The sequence below is a fragment of the Anolis carolinensis genome, chromosome 3 (genome assembly GCF_035594765.1).
Source record: "Anolis carolinensis isolate JA03-04 chromosome 3, rAnoCar3.1.pri, whole genome shotgun sequence".
Taxonomy (NCBI): Eukaryota; Metazoa; Chordata; class Lepidosauria; order Squamata; family Dactyloidae; genus Anolis; species Anolis carolinensis.
In genome coordinates this window covers 41,336,752-41,353,714 of record NC_085843.1, presented here as the reverse complement: position 1 = coordinate 41,353,714, position 16,963 = coordinate 41,336,752, and the positions used below count along the sequence as shown (strand labels likewise).

Genomic DNA, 16,963 nt, shown 5'->3' with positions numbered 1-16,963 from the left:
CCTGTTTCCATGAAAATAAGACCTAGTAGAGATTTTGCTGAATTGCTAAATTGCTCCCCTGAAAGTAGGACCTAGCAAAGTTTTTGTTTGGAAGCATGTCTGCCAAACAGAATGCCAGCGCATACAGGATCAGTAAATGTATGTACCATAGATTGCTGTACATGGAAATAATGGTAGTAACAATAAATTCTTGATAGGGTTCACAGTTTGATTGGTTATGCTGGTTCGTGATGACAACTACTGTACAGTATATAATAAATGTGGGGGTTTTTTTGTTCAACAATAAATTCATGGAAAAATAAGACATCCCCCAAAAATAAGACCTAGCGTATCTTCGGGAGCAAAAATTAATATAATACACTTATTTTCAGGGAAGCATGGTAGTATGTGTGTATGTGTGTGTATGTATATATATATACATATACAAATATATGTATATTTTAACTATGTTTTATTTTAATTATTTTTCTTTGCTTTGATTGTTTGTATTTGTGTCTATGGGCATTTTGTCCCATATGTACGCTGCCCCGAGTACCGTTTAGGAAATGTTGGCAGGGTATAAGAATTATATTATATTATATTATATTATATATATTATAAAAAAACAAAAACTCATCATGCTGAAACATAACTGTAGAGAAGCTTTGTGTTAAACAGACATTATTGATATGATTTTATTTATTTGTTTATTAAAAGGAAAAAGGGGAGTTATGTATTGATAAAGACAGGTCTCACATGGAAGCCAGCTGTGTTCAGCGGGTTGCCATGGCAACGTAACCTCTCTCTGGAGGGAAAAGGGGGCGTGGCTAAGATGACAGTTAGAGCATATTCCCTTTTAAAAGTTCAGTTGCTGTGAGGGTTTAAAAAAGGACAGTTGCGGTTAGGTTTTGGAAAGATTAGGAGCTGGGGAAATCAGCTAAGGACGGCAGCTTATGGTCACTCAGGGGAAAGGCTGGGAATATAAGCTGACCAGGGGAGTTTAGTATACTGTGTTGAAGAGAAGTTATTTAAGAAATATCCATTCAAGAAAGACTACATTGTAACTTAAGATCCGGAACGTTTACTGATTGAACCCATACGCTTATGTACCAAAAAATAAACTTGAATTTTGTTATTGTTCATAAAGATAAGTCTCCTTGCCTCTCTGTAAGCCTGTTACCTCACGTTGGTGGCAGTTACCGTACCTATCTATATAAGTTACCGTACTTTCCTATATAAGTTACCATCTTTACTCATTTAAACCCAATCAGTTCCGTTATCCTTCCTTATCCACTAAATCATCCCTGTCATACATTCACACATCCTCCATCCCTCCCTCTCACACGTGCACACATCTCCTGAATTGGAGGCAGCAGTGGGATTTAAAGACAAAGATTTCCCCTGCCTGAGTTGAGTACCACAAATTGGGCTCTCTTCAATTGGGGGCAGCGGTGGGATCAAAAGGATTCCATCCCTGTCACCTCAGTCCTCTTCAATTGGTGCCAAGCGGTGGGATACGTTTAACATCTCAAACTAAGTGCCTTAAGACCACATAGGAAGAAATCGTGAGGTAAAAGTTAAGAAAAATGGCTACCAGACTACAAAAGAAATTAGCAGGAGAGGCTAGTGAATACCAAGGAGATAGTTCGGACTCTGAGCAAACCCCTGAGACAAGGGAAACCCTTAAATATAAAATTGAATTGAGAAAATTAGAATTGGAGGATAAACAAAGAGAAAGAGAAAGAGAAAGAGAAAGGGAGGATAAGCAAAGAGAAAGAGAAAGGGAGGATAAGCAAAGAGAAAGAGAAAGGGAGGATAAGCAAAGAGAGAGAGAATGGGAGGAAAAACGATGGGAACAAGAGAAGGAATTGAAAATAATGCAGCTAGAGAAGGATAAGGAAATAGAACTGAGACGATTGGAATTGGAAAAAGAGAAATTGGCACTGTCTCAACCACACATTATTAACCAAGAAGGGAATGGTAGGACTGAAGCGTCTGATCTACTTCTGAAGAGATTCCCAAAGTTTAATAAAGATGATGATGTGGAAAAGTTTTTGATTTCTTTTGAGAGGTGCTGCAGAGATTTTGAAATTGATGAGGGAAAATGGATGCTTTATTTAAGACCCCAGATTTGTGGTAAATTGTTAGAAATATATGGTGATGTACCTGAAGAGTCACACAGAGATTATAATTTCTTTAAAAAGCAGGTACAACAGAAATTGCAACTCACACCTGAATTTTATCGTTTAAAATTCAGATCCCTGAGGAAAGAAAAGGCCCAGAGCTTCTCAGAAGTAGCCTCAAAACAAGCCCAATTATTTGATAGTTGGCTCAGAACCTCAGAAGTGGAAAATTTTCAACAGCTGAGGGAATTAATTAAGTTGGAACAACTGTTTCAATTAGTGCCCTCAGATTATCGGTGGTTAGTTCAAGACAGAAAGCCATCAACTGCCAATGAAGCGGCTTCAATGACAGACCAATTAATCACTCTGAGGGAAGGATTTAGGAACGATGAGGGACTCAGTGAGAGAAGGCAGAATAAACCGCCATTTTACAATTATCAAACACACACACAATACAAAAAGACGCCTGCCATAGAAAACACCGCCTACAGGAGGCCTGAGGTAATTAATCAGACCAAACCTGAGGTAAAAGCAAGGTGCTATCAGTGTGGAAAGTCTGATCATCTAAAATACCAATGTCCTCTTTTAAGAAGAGATAAAACATCCTTCTTTATGAATAAAGAGCCCAAAGAAAATACTCTTAATAGGGATATTAAGTTGCTAAGCAGTACTGAAACAGTCCCTAGGGAGAAACAATGTTTATTTATTTTATCCGATGATTTTTCTGAAGATTATTTTGAGCCTATCACTATTGTGAACCAACAAAAACAAGGTTGGAGGGATACAGGATCCCAGGTGTGTGTTATCCACCCAAAATCGGTACGTCAGAAATATCAAAAGCCCACCTCTGAGATAAATCTAAAGGGTTTGGGACCAGCTGTACCAGCTGAGGTAGTATCTCTCCCAATTGAATACAATGGATGGAAAGGGATCTGGGACTTTGCAATTAGCTCAGATATCCCTCATGAATGTTTAATCGGCAATGACCTAGCTAGACAAGTTAAGAACTGGAAAAAGTTGTGTGAGGAGAAGGAAGATTACAACAGAAGCCCTATTCAGGAAGCAGTGTGCTTACCTATTCAACCGGAATCTGAACAGGGTCCAGAATCCAGTTCCACCATTACCGAAATTGTTAGTAAAACAGGGGGAGTTCAAGAAATTAAACAAGCTCAGGAGGAAGATGAATCCCTGAAGCCTTTGTTTAAGCAAGCTGAAAGTTTACCGGAATCAGCAGGAGAACTACCCAATAAATTTGTCACAAAAGATGGTGTGTTTTACAGAGAAAGCAAAAGTGTGGAATCAGAAGAAAGGTCAGAAATACATAGTCAGAGTTTCACTGAAATTGAAAGGCAAGCGCAGGTGGCTGAGAAACTGAAGGAGCAACAGGCAGAGCGGTTGGGCATGGGCTTGGTGTCCAGGAGCTCTATTTCTCACTCTGTCCTCTCTGAGATGCAAGTGATAGAACAAGAAACGCCAGTGACTACAAAGTCCACACGGTCCCAGCTAGATCTCTTTGAAGACATCGGAAGCTTCACATCTGGACCACCAAAGTACAAAGATAATCCTTTTTCATTAGGCGATGCCTTCAGCTCACAGTGGGAGACAGACAACTCCTCTTGGGAAATGGACAAAGGGGAAGAGGAGGCAGACATTGCCATCTCCAGCATCCGGCATATTGGTGACAGACCCATTAACAGAAGAGAGACAGAGAGCAAGATATCAGTAGTGGAGTCCAATGAAGCTCAGCAGAAGTTTGCAGGGGCCAAAGTCATCTCATCTGATATGTTCTTTGGACGGGAAGCTGATACAGTTCCAGTGGCTGAATATTTGACCGATCTTCAGTCAACAATGAGAGTGGCAAGAGACATCGCACAAGAACATCTAGCTGTAGCCCAGCAGAGACAGAAGAGCTACTATGACAGGTCAGCCAAACCAAGAAGCAAGCGGAGGTTATTTTTCGATGGAGAGAGTGGTAAAGACCCTGACGTGATGGGGATTGGTAGTTTTAACTATCAGCAGTTTACTTTCAAGATTCTACAAAAATGTTTGGACAATGTTTCGCAGGACTTCTTAAATGACTCGTGGAAGTTTCGCAAAAAGACATATTGGGACAGAGAGAGTTCATTGTGTTGTTGGGAAGGACGAGTGTAATTATCCCCAACAACATGTTAACCTCTGGAATGCTCCGCAGAAGGAAACATCGATGAACTGTGCCAGGTGGCATGAAGAAGATCCCTATGAAATGTACTGAGTATCGGAAGATGTTTAGTCCAGTGTATAAATAAAGACTTGGGGAATAACCCTGAATGAAAATTAAACTGTTACAAATATGATTTATGGAAAATGTATTTTTAAAATGTCTTTTGATTTGAGATTGTGAATCTTAACAGTGGGAAAGGTGACCAATACGTTTATGGTTTGTATGTTGAATGGTAAGATATGGACATGTTATGTGTATATGCAACAGTGAAGGTTTGTATTTTATGATTTATGTATTGTATCTAACTTTGTGTTTTATTTCAGGAATACTGTTATATATGTATATATGTATGTACTAATTATTTTTGCCATTCTAGGCATAGAAAATGCAAAAATAATCTTTCTAAGGGGGGAGGTGTAGAGAAGCTTTGTGTTAAACAGACATTATTGATATGATTTTATTTATTTGTTTATTAAAAGGAAAAAGGGGAGTTATGTATTGATAAAGACAGGTCTCACATGGAAGCCAGCTGTGTTCAGCGGGTTGCCATGGCAACGTAACCTCTCTCTGGAGGGAAAAGGGGGCGTGGCTAAGATGACAGTTAGAGCATATTCCCTTTTAAAAGTTCAGTTGCTGTGAGGGTTTAAAAAAAGACAGTTGCGGTTAGGTTTTGGAAAGATTAGGAGCTGGGGAAATCAGCTAAGGACGGCAGCTTATGGTCACTCAGGGGAAAGGCTGGGAATATAAACTGACCAGGGGAGTTTAGTATACTGTGTTGAAGAGAAGTTATTTAAGAAATATCCATTCAAGAAAGACTACATTGTAACTTAAGATCCGGAACGTTTACTGATTGAAACCATACGCTTATGTACCAAAAAATAAACTTGAATTTTGTTATTGTTCATAAAGATAAGTCTCCTTGCCTCTCTGTAAGCCTGTTACCTCACGTTGGTGGCAGTTACCGTACCTATCTATATAAGTTACCGTACTTTCCTATATAAGTTACCATCTTTACTCATTTAAACCCAATCAGTTCCGTTATCCTTCCTTATCTACTAAATCATCCCTGTCATACATTCACACATCCTCCATCCCTCCCTCTCACACGTGCACACATCTCCTGAATTGGAGGCAGCAGTGGGATTTAAAGACAAAGATTTCCCCTGCCTGAGTTGAGTACCACAAATTGGGCTCTCTTCAATTGGGGGCAGCGGTGGGATCAAAAGGATTCCATCCCTGTCACCTCAGTCCTCTTCAATAACTAAAAGGTCATTTCTGGACAGACTGACAGAACAAGATTTTGGGAAAAGTAAACGAGGGGAAAATCGCAATAAACAGTTCTTTATTCATTCTTGCAAAGTAACTTGAGGATGCTTTACTTCAAAAAGTGAGAAAAAATATTTCAAATAAAAAAGGATGCTCAACTGAGAGAGCAGCAAACAGTATGTCTGTAAAATTGAATATATGCTGTCATTTGGCTGCTTGCCGAGACAAAATCCAGGAATCAACATGATCCTGAAAAGATTTTGTCATAACCCATTCAGATGTGCCATGTGGATGCAATGGAGGAGTTCCACTCTTGTCAGATCCATGTACAGAAGTGGACTACCTATTAGTTTCATAAGCCTAAATAAAAAAATACAGCAGGTTACCAGTACATTTTCTGACCAAAAAGATCAACTCAAAATTCTAAGCTGAATCTTTAATTCTTATTCTACACCAAAAGGAGCCCCACTTCTCCCTTAGGGAAAGCTACTCTAGGAAAAGCCCACTTTCAAGAACATGAACATTTTACTATGCATGTTCTACATACTTGCATTTGTTCCTCCTCACTGATGAGGCTATTGACACGTTCCTGGAGAATGTCCTCATGCTTTTCAAAGTTCTTTAGGAGAAGCAACTCTTGAAACCAAGTGACGTGACGTAGGTCAGCAGTTTTCATCTGTATGTCCAGCTTCAGTTTTTGGTGGCGCAGAAGGCACAGTTCAGCATCAAAGGTCATCATGAGCTCATCAATCTGGAAAGTAAGATATGGAGAAAAATAGCAAAAGGCTGACTGCAACCACATGGGTATAAGAACAAAATTCTAATAAATTAAGAATTTTAAGCATCTTTACTAGGGTTTTAAAATGTTATTCTATGAAAATCAGTCTGAAACTATTTCATTTCAATCTGACTTTTGTTAGGAAACGAAAATAACTAAAGAGGCTACAGATTGTCTCCTATTTCTAGAACCGTTATTATAATGATTATGATTATTACTACAGTAGAGTCTCACTTATCCAACATAAATGGGCCGGCAGAATGTTGGATAAGCGAATATGTTGGATAATAAGGAGAGATTAAGGAAAAGCCTATTAAACATCAAAATAGGTTATGATTTTAAAAATTAAGCACCAAAACATCATGTTATACAACAAATTTGACAGAAAAAGTAGTTCAATAAGCAGTAATGCTATGTGTAATTACTGTATTTACGAATTTAGCACCAAAATATCACGATGTATTGAAAACATTGACTACAAAAATGCGTTGGATAATCCAGAACGTTGGATAAGCGAGTGTTGGATAAGTGAGACTCTACTGTACTTCTAGTACTACTCTGGCTTCCTCTCTCAAACAAGACTGAAAGTGGTTCAAAACATTAAAATTTTAAATCCACAACTTTAAAAATGTTGATCAATTAAACTTGTTAATTAAAATCCCTTAAAACACATTAAAGCTGTTAAAATAATTAAATACCCAACCACACACCACAGCTCACTTTAAAGAAATTTCTTCTTTAAAAGCCTTCCTGAATAAATGGGTTTTAGCCTACTGTCTGAAGGACAGCAGGAAGGGAGCCATTTTAGGCAGAGAGTTCCAGAGTCGAGGGGCAGCCACTAAGAAGGCCCTCTCTCACACCTCCTTCAACCCTGCTTGCAATGGTGATAGAACCAGACGAAGGGCTTCTCCTGAGGATCTTAGGGCCCAGGCAGGTTCGTATAAGGAGGTATGATCTGCCAGGTAGCCTGGGCCTGAGCCATATAGGGATGTATAGGTCAGAACCAGCACTTTCAATTGTACCTGGAAGAAAAGTAGTAGCCAGCGGATCTGCTGAAACAGGGCAGTTGTGCATTCCCTGTTAACCCATTTAAGAACCTGGCTGCAGCTCTTTAGACCAGCTGAAGTTTCTGAACACAGCCCCAAATAGAACATGTTACAGTATTCCAAACAGGATGTAACTAAGACATATACTGCTATGGCCAGATTCATTTTAGGGAACAGGTGTAGTTGGCGCATGAGTTTTAAACGTGCAAAGACATTCTTGGCTACCACAGAAACCTGGGCCTCCAGTTTCAACGCTGAATCCAGTACCCTCGAACTGTGAACTTAAGTCTTCGGGGGAGTGTAAACCCATCTAGAACGGGCTGAAAGAAAAGGTTGCTTACCTGTAACCGTGTTTCTCCGAGTGGTCACCTGTGAAATTCGCACATATGGTATCCCTCAGCCTATGCTGACAGTTCACGGAATCTTCTAGAGCTCTCCCAGCGGAAGCCCCGCCCACTCTACCCCATGACCTATATATAGCCAGTCTGAGGGGCTGCCGCCCAGTTCCCTGCCGCAATAGTAGCAAGGTAAGAGGCATGACATAGTGGGGAGGATGGGCGGGGATGTGCGAATTTCACAGGTGACCACTCGGAGAAACACGGTTACAGGTAAGCAACCTTTTACCGGCAGTGCAGGTAATGTTGTTGGTGCTGGTGGTCTTTGTTGAGCTGCTGGAAAGAGAGGATCATCCACAGTGGTAGGTATTTTAGGGGTAGGTAAAGCTAGTGCTTTAGACATTCGGATCATCAGAGATGAGAAACTATGTAGCTCCTCAGAAGTTGTTAATGACTCATCATTGTCCACAAGGATGCTTTGTAATTGTTCTGTATTATCACTTGAATCCGATTCCAAGATCTCTGTTTGTTGTGAGTGAGATAGTCTTGATATCTTGGGTATAGCTTGTATTGGTGGCTGTGGTAGTCCTAATCCAGACATTGCTACTGATGTAGCTATATTTAAATTTTGGGCTTCGGCTCCGATGTCTTTTGCGGAGGCGAGAAACTTCCATTCCTGGGCTATGGAGCCCAATAGGTAAGGAGGGAGCCTGCATTGCTCCATTCCATTTTGATACTTGGCCTTCAGGCCCTTCCAGGATTGGCATTGCGGGCGTCGAGCCCGAAGCCTGTACTTGCTCCTGGGATTCGGCTTTTGCCCCCGGGGAAGCCTCTGTTTCCTCCTGGTTTTCAACAGTCTGAGGCTGGGGTGCAAGCACCTCTTCCGGGAGCGTCGGGGAGGGCTTAATTTGTTGATCCTCATTAGCAGCCACGACTAGCAATGGTGCTGAGGATTGCAGATTCTTATCTTTATTTATCTGAGGTAAAGTTGAGCCATCCTGACGTCCGCCGCCATTTTGGGGGGCTGTTATAGTCATTGAATTTTTGAATTTCTTGGATTTTTTTCTCTCAGGAACTGCAGGATTTTGGCAAACTTCTGATAAGGTATTTTGACTTTCCAAAACTGAGGAAGGCAGCAATGCTTGTTCATAGAGCATTGCTTTTAGACGCGATTCTCTATTTCTTCTTGCCTGGGGGGTGAATCCCTGACAGATGGCACAGGATTGCACTATGTGCCCTTCTCCTAGGCATAAAAGGCACATTGTGTGCCCATCAGTGTCTGGTAATTTTCCTCTGCAAGAGGTACATCTTTTAAAGGCAGTAGTTGATGCCATTAGTCAAAATTTACTCTTTAAAGTGGAGAGCAGAGAAAGGATTCTCTTAACTGTCAAGCGGAAAAAAGGGAACTGGGCGGCAGCCCCTCAGACTGGCTATATATAGGTCATGGGGTAGAGTGGGCGGGGCTTCCGCTGGGAGAGCTCTAGAAGATTCCGTGAACTGTCAGCATAGGCTGAGGGATACCATATGTGTGTATTTCACAGTTGACCACGATGGAGGAAACCCTATTCCTTGACCCAGAACTGTCCTGTCTTCTCTTGATTAAGTTTCAATTTGTTTGCCCTCATCCAGTCTATCACTAAGGACAGACACTGGTTTAGAAACAACACAGTTTACTTGGCTTAGAGAAGAAAAGGGTAGCAGAGTTAGGTGTCATCTGCATATAGATGGCACCGTACCCCAAAACTCCGGATGAGCTCTCCCAGCAGTTTCATGAATATGGTAAATAGAATGTGGACAAAACAGAGCCCTGAGGGACCCCACAGGCCAACAGCTAGGGGCTTGAACAGGAGTCCCCAGCACCAATGGAATCTCTATTCTATCCCAGCTACCCATCTTTAGATACAAACACTCAAACCCTGAACACTGTGAGATGGGGCACCTTTGTCAGGGGTAAAGAATCACAACAGACCACTGCAACTCCACCTCCACACACCCCTGCTACTGTACAAAAATACCTGGCAGGCAGAATTGAGAGAGATTAACACCCCAGTCTCATCCAACCAGGTCTCTGAAATATAGGCCAGGTCAGCATCCTCCTCCAGAATGTCCTGAATGGCACTTGTTTTGCCATTTACTGCCCTGGCATTCAACAGCAGTATTTTCAACACAAGTCACATTGGCTATCCAGGCTATTTGATCTAGAAGATGTTTTTATCAATATGATAAATGCTACCAGGTTTGCCTAGAGCATGACACAGGCGCTAAGACAGGGAAATATAAAGTTCAGCTCTGGGATGTCAGATGCCCCCCTCCCACATTTGCAATATATTGCAATCCCACCCATAAGTTAAGATCTTAAGAAAAAGGCTTTCAATAGCAAGAGTGTGTAACTACAACTGTTTCATTTTAGTTGGGGTGGGGGCTTTTGGCAGTCAGTGAGGCCCTTGAAGAATCTCTAGATGCACACACACAAAAATCAGCTCCCAGATGCACTAAAGTTGTTCAAATTCCCCTAGAAGATTAAGTAAAAATATGAACAAGAAAATGAACAGAATTTTAGTATTAAAGAAACTCGGCTTCCTCCCAGGTAAGAAAATGACACATGACGGCTAAATATGAATGGTACGTTAAATACTCTTCATCTTTATATGATGGCTGGGGAGAAGAGAATGACCAGCAGGCCTATGAAAGTAAATGTGACTTTAGACAGGATTTCACTTGCAAATAAAACATGCACAGTTGGTTTTGAGATTCTTTCATTTACAGACTTACCCTCTTGATCAACGTCTCCTGCATGTAAATGTTTCTAATCTCCTCCCTCTTTCTGATTTCCACTTCTAGTTCTGTTGGTTCTACCAATTCCATCTCAAAACTACTGACTGGCAGTACTGCTGTTGGTGTAGCTGCAGTTGCACATCCTGTTTTCACTGATTTCTGACTTCCTCGGGTGGAAGTATCGATTTCCTTCACGGAAGGGGTATGAAGAAATCCTCCTCCAAATCCTCCTAGCCCCCCAGCTTCTGCTGAAGGAACCAGTGTCATAGCCTCTTTGGCCTTCAGCCCCTGCTTCTCTAGTTCCTGCTTGAACTTCAGAAGTGTTTCACTATCATACTGGAATTTTTTTTCTGGCGTCTCCTCAGGAAGAAGCTGAGGAATGGGAGGAACGGGAAGATGTTTGGATGGATCTAGGGATGACTGTATATTTTTCAGTGCTTGTACCACACACTGGATTTCTTCAATAATAGCCACCTTGAGGTCTCGGAGGCCCACTATCCATTTGTTCATAGATAATTTCCTTTCATGGATCTGGAAAAAAGAGACCAGGGCTGCTTCAGCTTGGAAACAACAGTCAGAATCATGATGCCAGAGGCTTTTCAACATTCACTTACCCAAAGTTGAATAATTAAAATGTTGTGCAAATAAAATATTTGTTGCCATGCCTTTTTGTTTCTTAATATTTGCCATATTATCCATAATAAGCCACAAAATGTGCCATTATTGGCTGTAATGTCTATCATATTGATTCTGGGAGCAACAGGCAAAGCTTACAAAACTTAATTTTTTGGAACAGCTTTGACGGCCAAGATTTAATACAAGTTGTAGTACACATGTTTCCATTGCCTGTCAATAGGAAATATATCTTAACTGATTTCCTAACAATGAACAACTAAAAAATCATAATGTAATGAATTTTGAAAATCTTAGTAAGAAAAATGCCCAGCAAGGAGAATATAGTATCTATGAATTAAGTACACTTTTATTTCAAAAAATACTACAAGTCTCCTGCATTTCTGAAGAGCACATTAGGTTCAAATATATTTGCTGTATCTCAGCATGAACTCGGAAATACAAACAGCAAAAACTCCAATTCAATGGAAGAGTAAGAATTATTTGCAAAGGTTGTTGTTTATAGAAATGAGAAAGAATTATACAGCTGGAAAGACCATGTATTCACAAGACTTCCCTAATATCTCACTTGGCTTTCAGTGCTGGTAGTATGACAAATAGTTAAGGATAATTAATAATTAAGTCCTCCTTATTTTAACTACTGCATCAACATAATGTGACTTTTCCAATGTTAAATGAGATTTTATAAATAGAGAGCATGCATTTACCATTCCTGGATAACTCCAGGAGAAATCCATGACATATGGATTTATCCCTCCATACCAATAGGTTGAGGGAGGAGTCTAAAGCTATTTTCAGTTTGGAACATTGATTCTATTCTCCTCCAGTTTTATTATACAGACTTATTCAACAGAGTGGATACTTAGAGAATCTTGAATATTGTATTTTTTTCTCTTTTCTCCAAAAATGGAGGAATGGGAACATTTTATAGAAGAAAATATTTAGGAAGTCCCTTGCCCCAAGTAGTTTGTCTCTTACACTTCTATTGAGGCACTAAGCATATAAGTTACACAAAAATGTTTATTTTCAATATCTTTGCAGCCTAAAGAATCTTGAGGCAATTTTCTTAGGTAGTCCTTCAGAAGCATTTCAAAAGTGATTGGGGATTTCAGGGTTGTTTTATGTCTTTCGGGCTGTGTGGCCATGTTCCAGAAGTATTCTCTCCTGACATTTCGCCCACATCTATGGCAGGCATCCTCAGAGGTTGTGAGGTATGGATTGGGGATTTGTTGCTTTAGTTGTTTGGAGCCATAGGGCAGGGGTGAATTACTCCTTTTGTCATCCAAGAATAACTGTAAACCAGGTACGTCCAACTTCTCATTATCTGGATAATATAAGAAGCAATTCACAACATACATGATGCACCCAAGCCCTATAACTTTCATAGGTACAATTATCCTTTAGAAATCGGAAGAACTGAACAACCAAAACCAGCCATGGCAATCTGTGTCTATCTTATAATCTTATATGAATGTGGATCGTTCTGTTGATGTTACCATTGATCTTAAGAAGCATGCCCAGACATTCTTAGTTGCACATGTATAAACATAGTACAATCAAGATCAACATCTGTGTCTTATGTCTGTGCTCTCATGTTTTGAGATGTAGATTTGCATTTCTGGTGGCATCACTCCTATGCCTATAATCTACATTTAGAATATGTCATCTGAAGCAATGCTAAAAGATTTATCTGTCAAGCCGTTACAATTTTCCTCAGTAAATAAAGCTGGAAATGTCAGTTCACTTACTCTCGTCTTTATTTTTATCTTTCTTCTGCTTCCTAACTAACTCTAGTCCATTTTCATTGTCCCTTTCTGCCAAAGATGACATTTTATCTGAGGCTTTTGAAAATTCCACTCATGATTTATATTTCTGTGGTAGCGATTTGAAGGCTGATTCCTCAGAATCACTCTCAGTTGTTAAACATATGTTTTAGTATGTTTCCAATGCCACATCAGAGGCTTGCCTCTCAACAGTCAATAGATCTGCATTATTTTTAGTTGTCTATCACTCTGCGACCTGCTGAGCTGCGGTTGCAGGAGCTTGTGGTTTATTTAAATCATCTGCCACTTCCCTTTTCTTTTTGTCAAATGGCATTTGCAGCTATCTACAATCTCACCATCAGGTAGTTTTTCTTTTACCATCTTTATAAATAGTCAGAGTATAGAGAGAGAAAAAAGGGAAGAGAGAAGGTGACTAACTTGATCTATTACTAAGGTAGAACATTTTTTAAAAAAACTGGAGAACCTGAAAAGAATTTAGACTCCTGCCCTGAGTTGTTGACATTTGAGGAAAAACTCGTAGGTCATGGGTTGCTTTTTCAGTTATCCAGAGAGTAGACCCAAATAATTTGTAGATGTACTTTTAATTTAACAGGTATAACACACACCTTCACGTTTATTAGAGTTGGTGGTTCAGCGGGTTAAACCGCTGAGCTGCTGAATGTGCTGACCGAAAGGTCAGCGGTCAGCAGTTCGAATCCGGGGAGCGGGGAGAGCTCCTGCTGTTAGTCCCACCTTCTGCCAACTTAGCAGTTCGAAAATATGCAAATGTTAGTAGATCAATAGGTATCACTCCGGCAGGAAGGCAACGGTGTTCCATGCAATCATGCCGACCACATGACCTTGAAGGTGTCTACAGACAAAGCCAGCTTTTCAGCTCAGAACCCCTAGAGTTGGGCATGACTAGACTTAATGTCAGAGGAAAACCTTTACTTTTACGAGTACTAACAGAATCTCATTGAGCCTGATAAGGCTTTCCCAGAACTTTCATTCCACCTCACAGAACTTGCTGCCATGTGAAGTTAGGTGTGTTAGTACCTCAGAGAGAGAGGGTCTTTTTAGCAATCATGCCAAGGTCATGGAAAACCCATGCAAAACTAGTAAGTCAGCCTCCCTGTTGTCTATCTCCATATGACCAACAAATGTATTTTTAAAATTTAAGCAGACTTGCATAGGACTCTGATTTTAATCTATATTCATACTTGTCCTGAGTAAAAAGCTCAACACCATTTCAGATGAAGAGTTGACAAATAGATCAGTTACACCAGGTCCCAACATCATACCTGGGGCCGAACCTATCAGTCAAAGAGATTCAACAGATTCATGAATTATTACTTGTATCCCCACAGATAATTATGCCTGTTCCTATTCCTCCCCCCACAGCCCAAGAAACATGTTTTTCCCCTAGTGATGCACTGTACCTTCATCTTTTTGGGAAAGAATCCTTAAAGGAACAGAGGAGGGAGAATGCTAGGCTCCAGAACAGAGGAGTGTCTAAGCTTTCAGTTCTCCAGAGAAGAGACAAAGATAATAAGTAAAGATTGGGCCCAGGAAAGACAGAGACCTCCATTCATTTACTCATCCCCAATGGACAAGCTACTCATTTGTTTCCATTATTCTGCAACACTGTCCCCTCTTCTTAGGTGCCCCTCATACCATGTGTTTAAGAGCACAAAAATATCATAATTCAATTTTTCACAGCTGTGTTTGTTACGGTTTTAACATTTTAGCTTTTTTGTATTATATTGCCACTTTGGGGAACTTATTGTGATAGTCCATCCTAACCAAGGAAATGAAGTCAGCCATTCATGTATTAACTGTAGTTACCATCCAGACCAGGAAAGGGATGACATGTTTTTTTAGGAAAGTATTTCTTATTGCATCCTTAGTTCCTCTGTAGTTCATTCCCAAGGCAAGAAAAAAGGAAAAGAAAGAAAAGATTCCAGAAAAAGGAAGAATAATCTTACCACCAGGGTGGGCCTGGATGGTTCCTTCTGTTTGGCTAGAATCAGTAGGGTAGCCAGGATTTTGATTTTTTTTTTTGGGGGGGGGGGGGGGGCTGAGTCTGGGTGAGACAGGATCTACCCTAGCAAACCTTTTGTATCGTTATCCCAATACACCCATGCATATGGGATATATTGAGCATGGTGATCAGATCATGATATGAATAAACATAACAGTTCAAATAATAAATGTAAGGCCTTCTCGCAGACTGCCCTGAGAATTTTGGGGGAGGCGGGGCTACATGCCTGGCTAGAATGGACCTTTTTGATAAGTTCTCTAACATGTTATTCTCAGCCATGAGCCACTAAATTATGGGAATTACTTAGAGTAAACATGCCTTGGGACAGGAGGTGGCAAGAAATGTAAACTAGGTTATAAGGTATGCCGTGAAAGATTCACAAATGGGGCAAAGGCCCATGGGAGCATTTAAGGAAAGTGTCTGCTCTTCTTCACTGGAGTCTTTAAAAGTGAACCTCCTTCCTGAGGGACTACCTCCTAAGGCATAGTTCAGAAGTGTTGGAATTTGCCCATCTATAACAACAGACAAGAAGACTCACAGCCTCTCAGACAAGTGTATATAGTTTTTGTGATACTTTAATGCCTCTTCTATTTTGAACAAGAGCATTCCATTGTAGATCTAACTAGGTCATTAAAATCAAATGAGAAAGCTGCTACTCACAAATAGGATTTGGTTTTGGAAACCTAGCTGTATGTATGTATGTATGTATATCTCTGTGTGTGTGTGCACGCGCACACACACACATACATATATATATTCACACACACTAGCTGTGCCCGGCCACGCATTGCTGTGACTTATGATAATCATTTGTTGGCCAGGTGGAATAGCAGTGAATAGTCTTGCAGCCTCAAAGCCTGGCTGTTTTCTTCTTTTGGGAATCCTTGTTTGGTGAGCTGGAATGCAACGGAATAGGCTTGCTGCTTGGAAGGCTGGGTACTTGCGTTCTAGGGGAATGGTTTTTTGGGCTGCTAGAATTGCAATGAATAGCTCACTACTTCAAAGCCTGGCTGCTTGCTATCTAGGGGAATCTTTGGTTGGTCAGCTTCAATAGTACAGAGTGGTATCGCTGCTTCAAAGCCTGGCCACCTTCTACCAAGGTTAATCCTTTGTTAGTCTGGTTTAATTGCACTGAATAGCCTTGCAGCTTCAATGCCTGGCTGTGTTATAGCTAGGGGAATCCTTGTTTGGTGAGCTGGAGTAGCACCCTTAATCAGAGAACTGCTTTGAAGCCTGGCTACTTGCTTTGTTGGGGAATCATTGTTTGGCCAGCTTGAATTGCGTTACATAGTCTTGCTGCTTGCAAGTCTGGCCGCTTTCTACCTTGTGGAATCCTTGGTTGCCCAGATTGAATAGCAATTAAGAGTCTCGGTGCTGCAAGTATGAATGCTGCAATTAGTCACCTTGATTAGCATTTAATGGCCTTGCAGCTTCAAAGCCTGGATACTTCCTGCCTGGGGGAATCCTTTGTTGGGAGGTGTTAGCTGGCCCTGGTTTTTTCCTGTCTGGAATTTCCCTGTTTTCAGAGTGTTGTTCTTTATTAACTGTCCTAATTTTAGAGATTATATTGCTCTGTATTATTATACCACAGTAATTATTATATATTATAGTTATAATCTTCTATTAACTGCTTAGAACTGGATTATATGAGGCCCCTTCTACACAGCTGTATAAAACCCATACTGAACTGGGTTATATGGCAGTGTGGACTCAAGATAACCCAGTTCAACACAGATACTGTGGATTATGTGCCTTGACATTCTGGGTTATATAGCTGTGTGGGAGGGACTTGAGCCTACACTGCCATATAATCCAGTTCAAATCAGATAACCTGTATTTTATAGACAGTGTGGATGAGGCCTAAGTGCACTCTGCCTGTGCTCTGGGTGCCATTTTGGCTGAGGGAATTGCTAGGATACGAAGTGGGCGGGGCCTACCTTTCTGAGCCGTTTCTAAAGGGGGAAAACAGCTCTTTCTCGTCCTCTAATTTGGCCTTTAGTTTTCTAGGTTTTTTGTTTGAAAAT

The 16,963-nt window shown here is 40.6% G+C and overlaps 1 protein-coding gene across 2 annotated transcripts in view; it reads right to left on the bottom strand.

Moving 5' to 3' along the window:
* Positions 1 to 16,963, bottom strand: part of cfap44 (cilia and flagella associated protein 44) — an 89,494-nt gene that overhangs the window by 12,297 nt on the left and 60,234 nt on the right. For both annotated transcript variants that reach the window (XM_062974768.1, XM_062974769.1), the window contains 2 exons: positions 10,500 to 11,033; positions 6,116 to 6,319 (listed from right to left, as the gene is read on the bottom strand). In XM_062974768.1, coding sequence (XP_062830838.1) covers positions 6,116 to 6,319; positions 10,500 to 11,033 — 738 coding nt within the window. The remainder of the gene's footprint in view (positions 1 to 6,115; positions 6,320 to 10,499; positions 11,034 to 16,963) is intronic.